The sequence below is a fragment of the Furipterus horrens genome, unplaced genomic scaffold (genome assembly GCF_987537825.1).
Source record: "Furipterus horrens unplaced genomic scaffold, mFurHor1.1.pri manual_scaffold_1, whole genome shotgun sequence".
Taxonomy (NCBI): Eukaryota; Metazoa; Chordata; class Mammalia; order Chiroptera; family Furipteridae; genus Furipterus; species Furipterus horrens.
In genome coordinates, this window is record NW_028327171.1 from 103936732 (window position 1) to 103951469 (window position 14738).

At 39.0% G+C, this 14738-nt stretch overlaps 1 protein-coding gene across 2 annotated transcripts in view; it reads right to left on the reverse strand.

Moving 5' to 3' along the window:
• Positions 1-1999: 1999 nt before the first annotated feature.
• GSK3B (glycogen synthase kinase 3 beta) overlaps positions 2000-14738 on the reverse strand; it is a 221121-nt gene continuing 208382 nt past the window's right edge. For both annotated transcript variants that reach the window (XM_090277069.1, XM_090277060.1), the window contains one exon: positions 2000-6932. In XM_090277069.1, the coding sequence (XP_090133195.1) occupies positions 6865-6932 (68 nt within the window). In that variant the 3' untranslated portion in view covers positions 2000-6864. The remainder of the gene's footprint in view (positions 6933-14738) is intronic.

Sequence of the window (14738 nt, forward strand, 5' to 3'; positions counted from 1 at the left end):
ACTATACATCAAAATGTGCAAACCTATTCCCTGCATTCCTTCCTGATTTACTGGCCTCTTCTGCATGAAGGAGATATAGAATACAGTCATATCTAGAAAAGAAACTGCAGGGAAAAAAGCTTCTCTCTGCAAATACAATGAATACAGCTTTTGCTCCCAGGAATTTCTCTTTTGTAAATATAAATTTCATTCAACTGTACTCACAAATCATGTCTCTTCTTCCCCTTTGGGATAATTTTGTGTGTCACTCAAATGTGTGTTACAGTAAAGTGAGAGCAAGCTGTGATTAGGATGGGATGTGAACGCCCATCTCCCAGTATTGATTTTAAAAATACCTAGGTAGTTCCCCAAACATTGACTTGATATGTTCATATGACATATATATTATAAAAACTATGTGTAGTCCAAGTATAGTTAAGATTCAAGGTCAGATGCACCAAAGAGCTCACAAAGGATACTTCCTTTCAGCAATTTTTGGATCTCAAGTTTGTAGGGCTAAGAGCCAGGTTCAGATTTCCTGCTCTCAAACATTTGGGTTTCCCTGTTATGCCCTCCACTGTGCTTTGAGCATGTAGAACTGTGTCAGTTTCTAGGCATCCCTGTGGCCACTGTTCTTTTTCTAGGTCTTGCCTCAGTCAGGTGAGGATGCAGTCAGTCTCCAAAGCTCTGGAGAAAAGAACTAAGTAAGGTACTCTTTACATTCTGGCTCCCTCATTAGTCAGAGCCACTCAGCAGCCAATCCCTACCTGGTCCAGACCAAGGATCTAATTAAAGCCTTCATATCAAGTCTTCTTAGTGGGAAGGCCCAAGGTGACTTCTCCTTTCTGGAGAAGAGGATGTAAAGAGAAACATACATTGGACTGACCATCCATATTCAGCTCTGATAACTCGTGGGCCTCATCATTCCATCTTCTACAACACTTGTTTTTTGCTGGACACATTCCTGTAACATACCCACAGCTCTCCTAAATCTGAAGGTGCTAGTGGTTAACTGAAATATTCCTACACCTGAGGACTGGGTGACCTCCCCCCAACCCCTCCCACACCCTGCCGTCACTTCTGTTCACTTCCCCTCACCAACTTCTTTTTGAAGAGATTCTGACCGCTCCCTTCCCTCACTCCCCCCCCCCCCACCCCCCGACCTTTTAGAATATCTGAAATGGTATCCACCTTCACTGCTCTACTGAAATGTGATCCCAAAGGACTGGAAAGGCAGACTTGCAGGATTTTAAGTTGAGAGGGTATCTTCCTCAATCCCCACAAAGGACAGGAAATAAGATATTAGTGAATCCCCAACAAATGCACTTCGATGCCATCAGGAGGTTGGCCCATCCCACTAGTGACATCTTAGCCCTCCTTCCCCTTCACTCCCTGCAACTGTTATTCCTCTTTAACTATTATACAAATATTAGCCAGTTCCACAACAAAATAACGAGGACCAGACTTTATCCAATATAAATGTTTTTATTGAAGCAGCAGTCACATGACTTTATATCTAGCCTTTAGATTAGGCCTGACAGTGAGCCAGCCCTAAGAAAAAAAATGTTTTTTGCACTAAAGAGACATTACATGTTTACATAACATCATCCAGTATTGGAAATGATCAGACTCAAACACAACATGTGTTGGTTACCTGGGAGGTACAGCCCCACTGTTTGTGGTGTTCATTTATTTTACAGATACTCCCAAAGACCGTTACTAATGGGATTAAACTTAAAAGAAAATACAGCTACACCAAACCATGAACACAATAATCAAAGACAGCAGCTTATACATGTTTTTAAAATTTGTCCCTTTCAGGGATGTCCTTTCTTTTCAAAGCAGCGTCTGCAAAGCTTCCTCTACATCAAATCCAAACAAAGGTTTCCAAGATGGAAGCTGCACCTCTTGGGGCTACACAATGGAATAAGATCATTTTAAAGAACGAGAACTAATGCTCATATCTTGATTTTTAATAACAAAGACCCATGTGCCTCTAGCCAGAGGGAAGGAGATAGTGATGTGACTGCATACTGCAGCGGCAAAATAAGAAGGGCGAAGAAGAGAGCTGGGCACTGAAATAAAGACCACACGCTTGTGAATTTTAATTTCATTTCCAGGCTAACCTACTTTTTATTTAATGCAAATTACAGTACCAGTTAACTATTTCCAAACCAAGTCACATAGAACGAAATGTATTTACAAGGGAATGGGGAAAGGGGGAAAAAAAAACATTGAGCATACTTTTCACAAAAAATTTTATATTTAAAATGAAAAAAAATCAGTCACAGAGGCATTCAAGTAGTAATAATGTTATACAGATTTTGCTTTTCCTTTATATCAAGACAGATTTGCACAAGTGTTTGCAATAGTTTGTATACAACCCACAGTCCTTTATATATATATATATGTATATAATAAATTTTGTTTTTTAGATTTGTTTTTAAGATGGAAGTGGTCACGCTAATTGGTATGTGTACAGGCCCAAGTGATCCATCGGCAACACATTTATAAATGCAAATTTTACAGGCAAGCACATTTCATACATCTATCTGAATCTGCCTGTAGACAGATATAGTAAGAAAAAAAACTTAACAATTAACACAAGGAAGTCTTACTTTGTGAACCTAACCCCTTATGTACTGGTTGTCACTTGGCTTTTATTGCAGAGGTGCAAAACGGAGCAACAAACAACAAAACATTCTAACTCTTGTGAAAATAATCCAAACCCCAGGGATTACTTCCAAAGCCTCTCAAATGTAGACCTTAGTCTGGGACTCGACTGCTTCTAGTTGTCTTATTTTCAGTGGCTCAGGTTTCTATCAGAAAAGACAGATTTTATTGTAAAGCATGCTTAGTTTATTTTTCTACATAGGTTAGAAAGTGTTTGGCTCTGTGATTAGAAGATCACTAACAATAGGAATCAGGTATAGTTTTGGTTTAAAACGAAGAAAAAACCCCCAAAACTCCTGGGGATCTGGCATCGGCCAAACTTCCTTTGGAAGGTTCCAAAGTTAAATCCCTTAAAAAGGAAAGGAAAAAAGAAATAAAAATGCCAGTGTCTTTATATCCACAGGAATAGAGACTACAATAGTCCTCTCAGAAACCCTTGTATTGGTGCAGACAAGATGACTGGTTAGGCAGGCTTTGTTAAAACACAAACCAGAAATATCTAAAAATTAAGAGGACTTTAAAAAATGACATGTCACTGGAAAGAAGGTGCAGTCTTCCGCCTTGCTGGAATGAACACACGATGTTTCAAAAATAGGAACCTTTGGTTTGGTAGTTTGTTTTTTCTTCTACTCAAGACATCTTATATGGAGTACTCGGAGGCAAAACAAACAATTTTATTTTATTTTTTCTTTCAAAAAGGCCTTCATGATGGGTACACAGTAAGAAACTGACTGTTGAAAAGAGAAATTAAAACGACATTTCACTGAGAGGGGTGGAGGAGGTAGGAGGGCGGAGACAGGCCGAGTTTCCTTGTTAGGACGGTCCTCTCCAGGCGCAGCGGCGCTCTGTGCACTAACTGCTGGTAATCGCACGACAGCACTTCAAACCACTGATTATCAAAACCTGACACTATGAAGAACCTTTGACTTATAAAAGCCAATTCTCTGTCTCTCATTTGTGAGGGAAGGAGATGAGAGAGTGAGCATGGAAATCTGCTTTGTAACACCCATGATTAGGGTTTGGGAAAGAGATGAGCAAAACCTATAACCTATTGAAATCCTCCAGCTCTAGGGATCCCTGGCATTACATTAAGTCCCTGGATGGCCCAAGCATGAAATGAAACCGGTCACTGCTACCGAGGAGGAAATGGGCATTCAGAACCAAAACAAAGGCAGGGCTTGAGTGACATGAGATTATGAACATGGTTTCCTGTTTCCACTCCTGAGCATGGTATCACTGAAACTCACTATGAAGGGGTACAGACACTGTGTTATGAGTGAGCTATTATTTCAAAGGGAAAAGGGTGGGACAGGGAGACATGGATAGAGAAATCAATTAAAATTTAAAAAATGAAAAAACAAAACAAAAACCCAAACACATGGAAGCGAAGGCACTCCAAACTATATAGATACACTATACATTGCTAGTTATTGTTACAATAATACAGGCCGGTACCTACTGTACAGAGTTAAAACTATATGGCTTTAAAAAGCTCGTCTACATTTTGTCTGATTATTAAACAGAATCACTGCCCTGAACAGTAACTTTTTGCTCATTAATAACAGTTCCTGGGTCCACATATTTACATACAAAACAATAAAACTTAAATTTAAAAACATTGAAAGAAAATATAATGTACAAGCTTGAATTTGGTGAGGAGCTTTTTATTATTATTAGTAGTAGTAGTATTTACAAAAAGATATTCAGAGACCTGGATCTCACTTGTATAAAAGAGTTCTGTGATCCCACCATGATCCTTGAGAAAGAAAAAATTACGCACCTCAGCCCTCACATACACAATAAATGAGAAAAGCATCTGACTCTTCTCTCTTCTTCTCTCACCCCATTTACCAGGGGTGGGGAGGGGAGTATTCTGTAATACAAACACAGATTTTTATGGACTCCAACAAGTATACCAAATCTAGATTAGTGTCTCTGTGCAGATGTGTAGCTGGGCAGTTTGGTCTGAAAGCAGGCCCATTTCTGTCATAGATCTGTCCTATACCTTTATAAACCCTTTCTGAAAATGGTCTTTCGAAGCCATTCCTTTAGGAACCATGCTGCCACATACTTTGATTAAGACATCTTTCAAATCTTAATTAGCTCTCAAAGTTTTATTACAAAAAGTAAAATTCAATTTGTTTGATTTGGTCTGACTGAGTATGTTTCCTTTCTCACGAACTCTGATACACCCAGAGGTTTGAGAAACCCCCTCTGTGGCCTAAGAGCTCAGCTACACAGTGAGTGAAAACTAAGATGGCTCACAATGGCCCCTCTGGGTATCGGTTCACTTCAGCAGGCAGCAGGACTCTCTTGGAGAGTCACATACACTTGGCTAAGAAGCAGTCTAGGGGGTAGGGACTGGCATGAGGGCTGTCAAGAGACCGTACTTCCACATCACCTGGAGGGTGAGACCCCTAACAGGACCGAAAGTGGCAATGCGAAGGGTGAGGGAGGTTACACACAGTTCTCAGCTATCCTTGGAAGGTGTGCAGGGAAGGAGAGGGTTGGAGGGAAAGGCGGCCATCACTCAAGTGATCTTTAAATGTAAAGTACAACTGATTGTGCCTTAAAGATTCATAGGTCAAGTAATGGCCCATAAGCACCAAGGCGACTAAGGTTCATTTTAGAGTATATAAGGCCCACATTTATGTCAACCTTAAAAGGATAAAATAAACTACTTGTGAAAATCCATTTCCTCACTGCAAACAATCCTTCAATCCTTGCTTTCCAAGGAATATTGCTTTTTCTTCAAAAACAAGAGACTGACTCTTACACCATTCACTGATACACAAAACAGAAACAAAACTCTTAACTGGATGCGGGGGAGAACGCTCTTTTCTCACTCTTCAAGCAGTCAATTTTGATACTGTGGACAAAATAAAAACAAAAAACAAAAGGCAGTATTGAATCTAAGTATATATAACACATATACACACATTTATATAATCCACTTTCCTATAAATTCAGCAGGTACAAGTACTGTTTTGTTTATATCATTTTGATGTGTAGTTTTTAATATTCCTACCAACTGGAATCATAATGGCCTATCTGACATGCATCAATAAATAAAATTTAAAAAGCATGAGGTTAAAAAAAGCTGAAATTAAATACAGATTCTAGATTTGGATTTAAAATTAGAACTACATGTAGAATGTGGCAATTTCTGCAAGCTCAATCTGTAATTGAAAAATATGAAAAATAAACCAGTAGACTGTTACAGTTCACATTATTTAACTATAATGTCTTCTCAAGTGTATCTCTCCAAGGGAAGCGACGTTAGAAAAAAATCCGGACTAGTTCATTCACAGTGGTGTGATCATCCCTGGTTTGTCCCCTTCTTTCAGGTTCATCGGCTTTTGACCTCTGCAGCCAGAGTGGCCAGCTCAACACCTTTTCCAGTCTTTTCTTAGGTCACTAGTTTAAATCTGTACTAATATTTGCAGAGAACCTTTGGCCAGGAAACTAAGATCCACATGAGGAGCAGGCATGCTCCTCCTTTGATAGTTCCTACGTCAGTTTCTCCACCACTAGCACTGATTAATAAGAGTATAACAAAACTTTAAAAAATCAATTAGGAATCTTTCCCTTATAGTTTCTAATTTTATTGACACTCCTGGGTTACAAACGATACACATTTCCTTATTTTTTGTCTGCCACACCTGCCACCAACATGCCAAAGGCAAGTCTTCAAACACCCGAGGATATGGATTAATTTTACAAGTGACATTTAAGTCCCCATTGAGTTACACCTGCTAAGCTCCCAACCAATTTCAAGCTGTGCACTATACCAAAGTCTTACACTTTAAAAGAAAACAAAGTTTAAAAGAACTTCAGCACAGAACAATTTTTCTTCTTTCGTGGAAGGGGCATGAAGCAGGAGTCCTGTTTTAAAGTATACAACAGCAGACTTCTGATAAAAAGATTGTGGTGGGAGAGATTGTGTTCTAGTGCTCCGCTGTCCCCTACCCATGACCCCTCCCACCCGCTGGATCTCCCTCAAAGTGAGAATACAATGAAACTGGTTTGTATTTATAGATATTTTACAAGGTTAAATAAGAACAACAACAACAATTAAAAAAAAAAACTGAACACTAAAATGAACAGGTTTTTTTCTCTCTTTTTAATTTTCTTTCAAAACGTGACCAGTGTTGCTGAGTGACACTCAAGTAACTGGTGGTGTTTCCTGTGCTGCTGGCTGCTCAGGACGGTTCAGGTGGAGTTGGAAGCTGATGCAGAAGCGGCGTTATTGGTCTGTACACGGTCTCCAGCATTAGCATCTGCAAATCAAAAGTCCCAAGACAGGGCATGAGCAATGTTGCAACACTCCAAAGAGAAAAGCACACTGCCTCAGGCTGTGAGCTGTGAGGTCTTGCAAGGTGTATCTGAAATGTTGTTTTAAATATGGCCAATATTATGAAATCTGAATTTTTTTCTGCTTAGAGCTAAGTCCATGCCTTAGCCTGGTCCTGATGCAGGATGATACTGCCTTTGAGTAAGTTATAGACTCAAGTAGCCAGAGACCGTTTCTGTCAAAGCTCTTGTTTCAGTTGGGATTAGCAGTCTATATGAATACACAGCTGGAGTCTAGGTCACTTCAAAATGCAGAGCTGGGTAAACTCATTAGAAGTTCTGAACCATGCCATCTAAGTGGGTAAACTGGGTGGAGGCAATGAAAGTAATAAGGTCAGTGTTGACAGGCAGAAGTGTTGTGTGTAAATCAAACTCAGCTGCTTGCTTTCTAAGTACAGTCCATCTTCGTTACTCATAGAAATGGAAGACAAGACGATCAGCAAAAAAGAAATAACTACTGTAGTACCAATTCACTCACTCAAATCAATGAAGCATGTTACGGTCAAATATCCTGACACTGAGCTTACTCTGACTAATGCTTTGGAAATATGTCTAACTTTATAACTAACTTTACCTGACCTCCCCCCCTTAAAGGTCCAATATTATTTCACAATATCCATTAACATTTAAGTGGGCATTTGTGTCCAGACTGGCTCTCCATCTCATGTAGGCAGAGGATTGCTATTTCAGTGATGTCTTTAAGTTGCATCCCTGTGATTTCACAGGTGACAGGGAGTATTCCTGCTCGGCAATATTCTCCAAACACTTCATGCAAACCCCTGAGCAGCAAGAGAGGTGGCTTGACTGGGATGGACAACTTCCAAGAGCCATCTCCCCGGAAGTCACAGTACTTGGCCATCAAGGCTGGTGATGTCAAAAAGAGACCCAGAAGTTTTCTCTCTCTAGAGACTGTAGTTCTCTTACATCCTGTGATGAATAGAGTAAACAACGTTGCTGAATGCAACACTCGATCCTTAGATTTTTTTTTGAATTTTTAATTAGAGAAATGAAAGACCCCAAGGACACACAGGAACTTTAAAAAATTAACTGTTCAGTTTATAATTTCAGTGTTTTCCTGCCCATAAAACAATCTGCCCTAATGTACATTTAAGTAAGACTTTGGGGAAGAAGTGTTTACTCTCTTAATTTGAATGGTTATGTTTAATTCATTTAATTTCCTTCAAAGAAGCTCTAGCTGCTTCTCATACTGTTTCATGTAAATGAGTTCAGATATTATGGCATCTGAGTCCACGCGCCATGGCATGGATCCCGATTATCTCATTGGTACGGCACACAAAGAGGTGGCAGGAGAGGGTTTATAACATAGAACCTATTCTCCAAAGGCAGATAAACAGCCTTTTTTCTTTTTGAAGATTTTATTTAGTTATTTTTACAGAGGGGAAGGAAGGGAGAGAGGGAGAGAACCATTAGTATGTCGTTGCCTCTCAGGTGTCCTCAACTGAGGACCTGGCCTGCAACTCGGGCATGTGCCCTGACTGGGAATCGAATCGCCAACCCTTTTGTTTGCAGGCCGGTGCTCCGTCTGCTGAGCCACAGCAGCCAGGGCCACCTTTTTTTCTTAAAGTAAGTAAGTATCTATATCTAATGAATGCTTCATTTATGAGTCCTGGTATTTCTTGGATTTGCCTTGCTTAGCAGTTTTACTCTCACTGATTACATAAATTCTGTGCGTCAATAGTAACCTAACATCAATTCCTGTCCAGGCCACTGGTTCCTCTAGGACTTTCTCAAGAAAAACATTTATTTTCATAATTTAGGCATAAGCTGCATTAAACAGTCCAGAGAAAGCCTAAAAGGTCACAGAGCTATTTCAGGATTAATACTATTCCTCATAAATGCGAGCTTATGGTAGCATTTCTTGTGCTTTGGATGAAACGCAGTACCTGTGCATATCAAACAGCACTTCTCTCTCACATTCAGTTTGCGAACATGACAGGTAAAACTGTCACGTTCTGATTTTCCCCAGGAGTTAAGAGGTTGACTAATCATCAGGAATCTATCTTGCGTGCTCATGACATTAGCACATATACCAGCACTATTAGCAGCTCTGGCCCTGGCAGCCATCAATCAATTCCATCAGCCAACACCCACTAAGACTTAGCTATTCTATCATCCAGCCCATTACAGTTAATTTGCCCCTTGGCAAAATCTCATTTAGCCCCTAAAGGGCAAATGCCCTTTCACTGGCTACTACTTGTGAGCATATGACATTCCCAAATCTAGTCCCACCCTCCTTGGATAAATTCAAAGACTGCTTGTATGATCAAATAAAAAGCAAAAGCCTTGTAAGTGGGCATATAACCAAAAGTGAATTCACCTTCTGAACAATAAAATTTGAGAAACACTCATGTTCCTCAGAATTGTAATGTAATGATCTCATATTTTTTTCTCTGAATTATTACCAAATCACTTGATGAGTAAAATTTTAACAGCTAATTATGATGCTTACAAATATCCTTGATACCTAAGGTCACAGCACTGTACTCATTCATCACAAAACAAAAACCCAAACAAATAAAAAACCTTTGCCTAACACAATGAACATCTAAAATAAAATTATACATGTCTTTGCTGAGAAAAAGAACTGACTCCTCCCCCACCCCAGACAAAGTATAGACAGGAGAAAAGCAAAACAAAGCAAAAATGTTAAATTCTACAAATTCAGCGGTAGTTCCAACAGATCACTTGGCTTACCGACTCAACAAAACTACATTCCATAAATTCTTTGTACATGTTAATTTTGTTCTGTCAATTCTGTAAACTTATTTTACATAATTGAATATGGGCCTTCTATAATAATTATGCTCATGAATTTAAAATTCTGATAAATTGTCACTTGATTTGGACATTTATGATAATTTCTGTAACTTGTCTTCTCAAGCATTTAAGCAGTGATTCTTTAAAAACAGCAAAGATTATTTTGCTTCTCCTACATTTTCTCTCCTTTATATTCATCTGGTAAAAGTGGTATCACCTGGCATTATGGTTGGTTTACAGAATGGGCTAAGATCTCTTGATTACAAAACATTCAATCCAACTGTGAATCACCAAAGACTGAGTAGTTTCTTGTTTTTAGTCTTGAGAGATGCTCACCTGATATTCACAGTGACAATCTTTCTTAAACCTAATCTAATTCCACATCTGAGTATGAGATCTAGTTGTCCAACTTAATAGCTGTGTGATTTTGTAATAAGTTACTTAATCTCTCTACCCCTCAAATTCTTCATCTGTAAAATGGTGATAATGCTATCTATTTATGAAGTAAGGCCTATGAAGTGCTTAGCATAGTACCTGGTTTATAGTAATTGTTTAATAAATGGAAAGGTAAGAAACATCAAAAAATAGTTCAGTGTGATTTTAATAACCACCATCTCCACCATAATAAATACGAGTGGCAGCAGTTAACACCTGAATGTTTATTACCAATGTGCCAGACATCATAATAAATACACACTGCAGGCATGTCATTAAGTCCATACAGCAACCCCAAGATATAGGTACAATTATTGCCCCCATTTGCAAATGGCAAAATGGAAGCACAAAGAGATTAGGTAATATGCCTAACATTGCAGGGTTAACAAGTGGGAGAGCTGAGCACAAAGGGATCAGTGGAAGAGAATGATGACTTTGAGGGGTAATAGGAAGCAGCAGAAAAGATTTCCTAATAAAGGGAGAAAAGAATTTAATTTCATTCAAACCTAACCCTTACATAATCCTCTGTGATTTCCAGAAGCCTATTTTTATTATCTAAAGGGTAACTATATTAAACAGATCATTAAATTTATGTTAAGAATTAAAGGTAGTTATTTCATTTTCTAATTTTCAAACAGTCTGTATGGGGTATACAAATACAAGCATTTTGGGAAGAATTATACAGTTCTATAGACTATCAGCTGCCTAGAAACCAATACCCATTACCACCCTTCTGATGCTGCTACAGTACATATAAACCAACCAACCAACAGAGGATGGCCCTGAGGGGGAATGGAGAAGAGAATAATTAGCTTTGGGGGAGGAAAGTATACCATCCTTACCCATGGTGACAGCCTCCTTCAAGATGGCCCCAATGAGTCACGACTCTTGGTGTCTACACCCTAATGTAGTCCCCTCCCCCAGTGAAGAGCATTGACCTGTCAATAGAATATTGCAGAAATAATGATGTGTAACTTCCGAAGTTAGAACATAAAAGACACTGTGGCTTCCATCTTGTCCTCCTCCTTGGATCACGTGGTCTAAAGCCAGCTGCCATAATGTGAGACACTCAAGTAACACTATGGAGAGGTACACATGGTGAAGGACTGAGGTCTCCTGCTAACAGCCAGCACAGACCCACCAACCACATAAAGGAGCACCCTCCGAGTACATCTTCCAGCCCCAAGCAAACTTTCAGGTGCTTTTGCAGCCCTGGCTGACTTGTGACTACAACCTTGTAAGATATCCAGACCTAGAACAATCCAGCTAGGCTGCTTCTGAATTCCTGACCCACACAAACTATGCAAGATAGTAAGTGTTTACTCTTGGTTTAAGCTGCTAAATTCTAGTGTCTCTTGGTATGTAGCAACAGATAACCAACATATACATATATGTCAAAGAACTTGAATGCCAGTTAGAGTTTATGCTCAAAAGTCCATGAGAGCGCCACTGACCAAGTCCTTCTGGGAGTGGCATAAAATACCAAGGTGGCTTTAGTTCTTTCAATAATATAACTGAAATTCAGATACCAGTGACCCAACCAATGCACCACGCAAACCTGGAGAGCTTGTCAACAAGACTGTTTGTATTTGGTCTGCCAGGAGCAGAGAGGACTTTGTTGCTCTGAGTAGGAAACTGAAGGCCATGAGAACACAGGAAACATTTTCATTTTTAGAAAAAAGTAGTTTAGGCCCTGGCTGGTGTGGCTCAGTGGACTGAGTGCCGGCCTATGAGCTGAAAGGGGTTGCTGGTTTGATTCCCAGTCAGGGCACATGCCTGGGTTGCGGGCCAGGTCCCCAGGTTGGGCATGCAAGAGGAATAAACTTTGTGTTTCATGTACTCACAACTGTAAACCTACTTTTGCCCCACCGTGTATCTATTAACACACGAAGTGAATCTGAAACCCTACCTCGGGATAGGGACAACCTCACTGGTGTCAGTGAATTGGTCAAACCGTATGCACATGTGGATGGAAGCCTATAGGAGGAAATGGTGAAGTACTGTACCCTAAAAAAGACATGTTCTTTGGCTACCAAATTGGTAACACCTAAAAATAAGCACGTGTACCCTGCACCCCCAACCCCACTCTCAGCTGGCTAATGTTAAGGTAATGGAAAAACAGAAAAAATGTGTACTGCCAGTGGGCAGTGTAAACTGGAACAAGGTTTCTGGAAGGAAGTTTGACAATATGTATCAAATTTTTCATACCTTTTGGCTCAGCAATTCTAATTCCAAAAACTGGGACACAACCCAAATGCCCAAGAATACGGAATTAGTTAAATAAATTATGATACAGGTTCAGAATACCAGCTGAATCCTAAATAGTCTTATACCCCCACACCCCAAATGGCATAAGCCTATTCATATATAGTCTAAAATATAAAATGTTATCTTTGATTATCTATGGAAGTGAGAATATGAAAGATTTTCCCCCTAAAATAACTATATATTATGTAATTAATAGAGGAAAATCTTTTTAAAAGCTGTATGTATACTTTTATGAAATTTCACATGCATTTAAGTTAAGATAAAGAGAGAGCAAAAAGTACAGGGTTAGGAAGAGGAACACCTGAGGGTATACATTACAGATTCTACACCTAAACAGGATATGAGTACAGCCTTTCCAATGCACACTGTAAAAGTGGCATAGGAAAACAGTACTTGGGGAGTGGAAGATGGGATGGTAACTGTCATTTTAGAAAGGTGAGAATTTGATACACTGACTTAATTTAACACTTCACCTCTCAAAATCAGTGGAAACAAACAATGCAAGAAATTATTCTGGGTTTAATGCTGTCCAACTGGAAAAAATTGGTTGGTGAGCCCTGGCTGGTGTGCCTTAGTAGACTGAGTACCGGCCTACAAAACAAAGGGTCGCCAGGTCACTTCTTAAGTCAGGGCATGTGCCCAGGCTGCTGGCTAGGTCGCCAGTTCGGGGTGTGCAAGAGGCAACCACACATTGATCTTTCTCTCCTTCTCTTTCTCCCTCCCTTACCCTCTCTCTAAAAACAAACAAACAAAAAGAACTGGTTGGTGATATAGAAGGTGACAGGAATTGTGTGGTAAAAATAACAGTAATAGTTAAGGAAAATCTGGCTAAATCTGAACCATGACTTTAGTAAAATTAATTTCAAAAAGTTCAGAGAACCAGTAGGTATGATTTTGTGACCAGAGTCTTCAAAAACAGGCTTATAACTGATAAGAAATAGAAAATGATAAAAAACAAAATTTTGACCAAGCAATTGCAAATCATCTTAATGCAAAGTAGAGAGAGAAGAATGAAAGAAACCAACTTAAAGGGCTTTCTCACTGAGCTCATATTAAAAATATATAGCTTTAAGAGGAAGGGCGCACAGCCAAAGAAGAATAGAAATTAGCAATGGGAACCTGTAAGAACAGGCCAGGACTGGTTTATATAAGGTAACAGCAAAAGGTTTTCAAAGCAAGTTCAAGAGAAGTTAAGCACCCTGACCGGGTAAGAAGAGAAGACAGACCTTGTCCAACTCCTATCATGATTCCCTTTTCTGTTAGAAAGAATGTAACAAAAATCCTAATAAACAAAATGCAGCCCAAGCAAGGTGAAGCCAATCTACACATTAATTGCCTTCAAACACAGAACTTATAGGCCAAGAAACAAATTCTAACACAGACTACAGAAATTCACAGTTTACAAATATTTAGGCGCTAGAAATTTCCTGGTCATAAAAAAGTTTTATTTTCATCTTTGATAGTTTACACCTTTTGATAGAAAAAGTCTAAAAGTTTTGTTGACAACAGCCAAGCATTTTAAAGTTTTTAATACCATTAAATATATTGTAAGGTTGGTCTGTTGCTAAGCAAACAACAAGAGGGATAACCAATCACCCAGAGAGCTCCAGAAGAATAATCAATCTTTAGTAAGCCTTGCCTGGTCCCATTTAACTTACTTTATCAGTAATTTCAAAAACAGCAAAAACAAAACAGTTGCTAGAAAGCTCTGCCTTGTCTTGTTTGATAGATTTTATTAGTTGCTTGGATGGAGGCAAAAAATTGATGTGTTTATGAAAATGTGCAGATGATATACAATTGTATAGAAAACCTAACACCCTGATACTTTAGAACAGGGTTAGGATTTAAAATTCTCCTTAGTATGGAGGGCATGTTAGCCATTATTAAAATTTGAAGTACATGTGTGTACAAATTAGATTGGTTCTATGTAACCCCAGGGTAGAATCACTGAGTGGAAGAAGGTATAGTGGAACAAATTTCAGGGTAAAAAAAGGATAAACTTTCTAATAGAGTGATACAAAAATGGAATGTGCTCATTCTTCTGGCAGTGAGCTTCCAATTACTGAATATACATAAGCATGGGATAGGTGACTAGTTCTCAGTGGACATGAGAGGTGAACTGAAATCAGTATTTTTCAAATTAGTTTTAATAAAAGAACCACTGCACTGAAAGAAATCTTACCCAGAAGACTGATATGCAAAACAAATAAAGAGAAAAACAGCTCTAGCTGAAATTCCCTACCACATTTCAC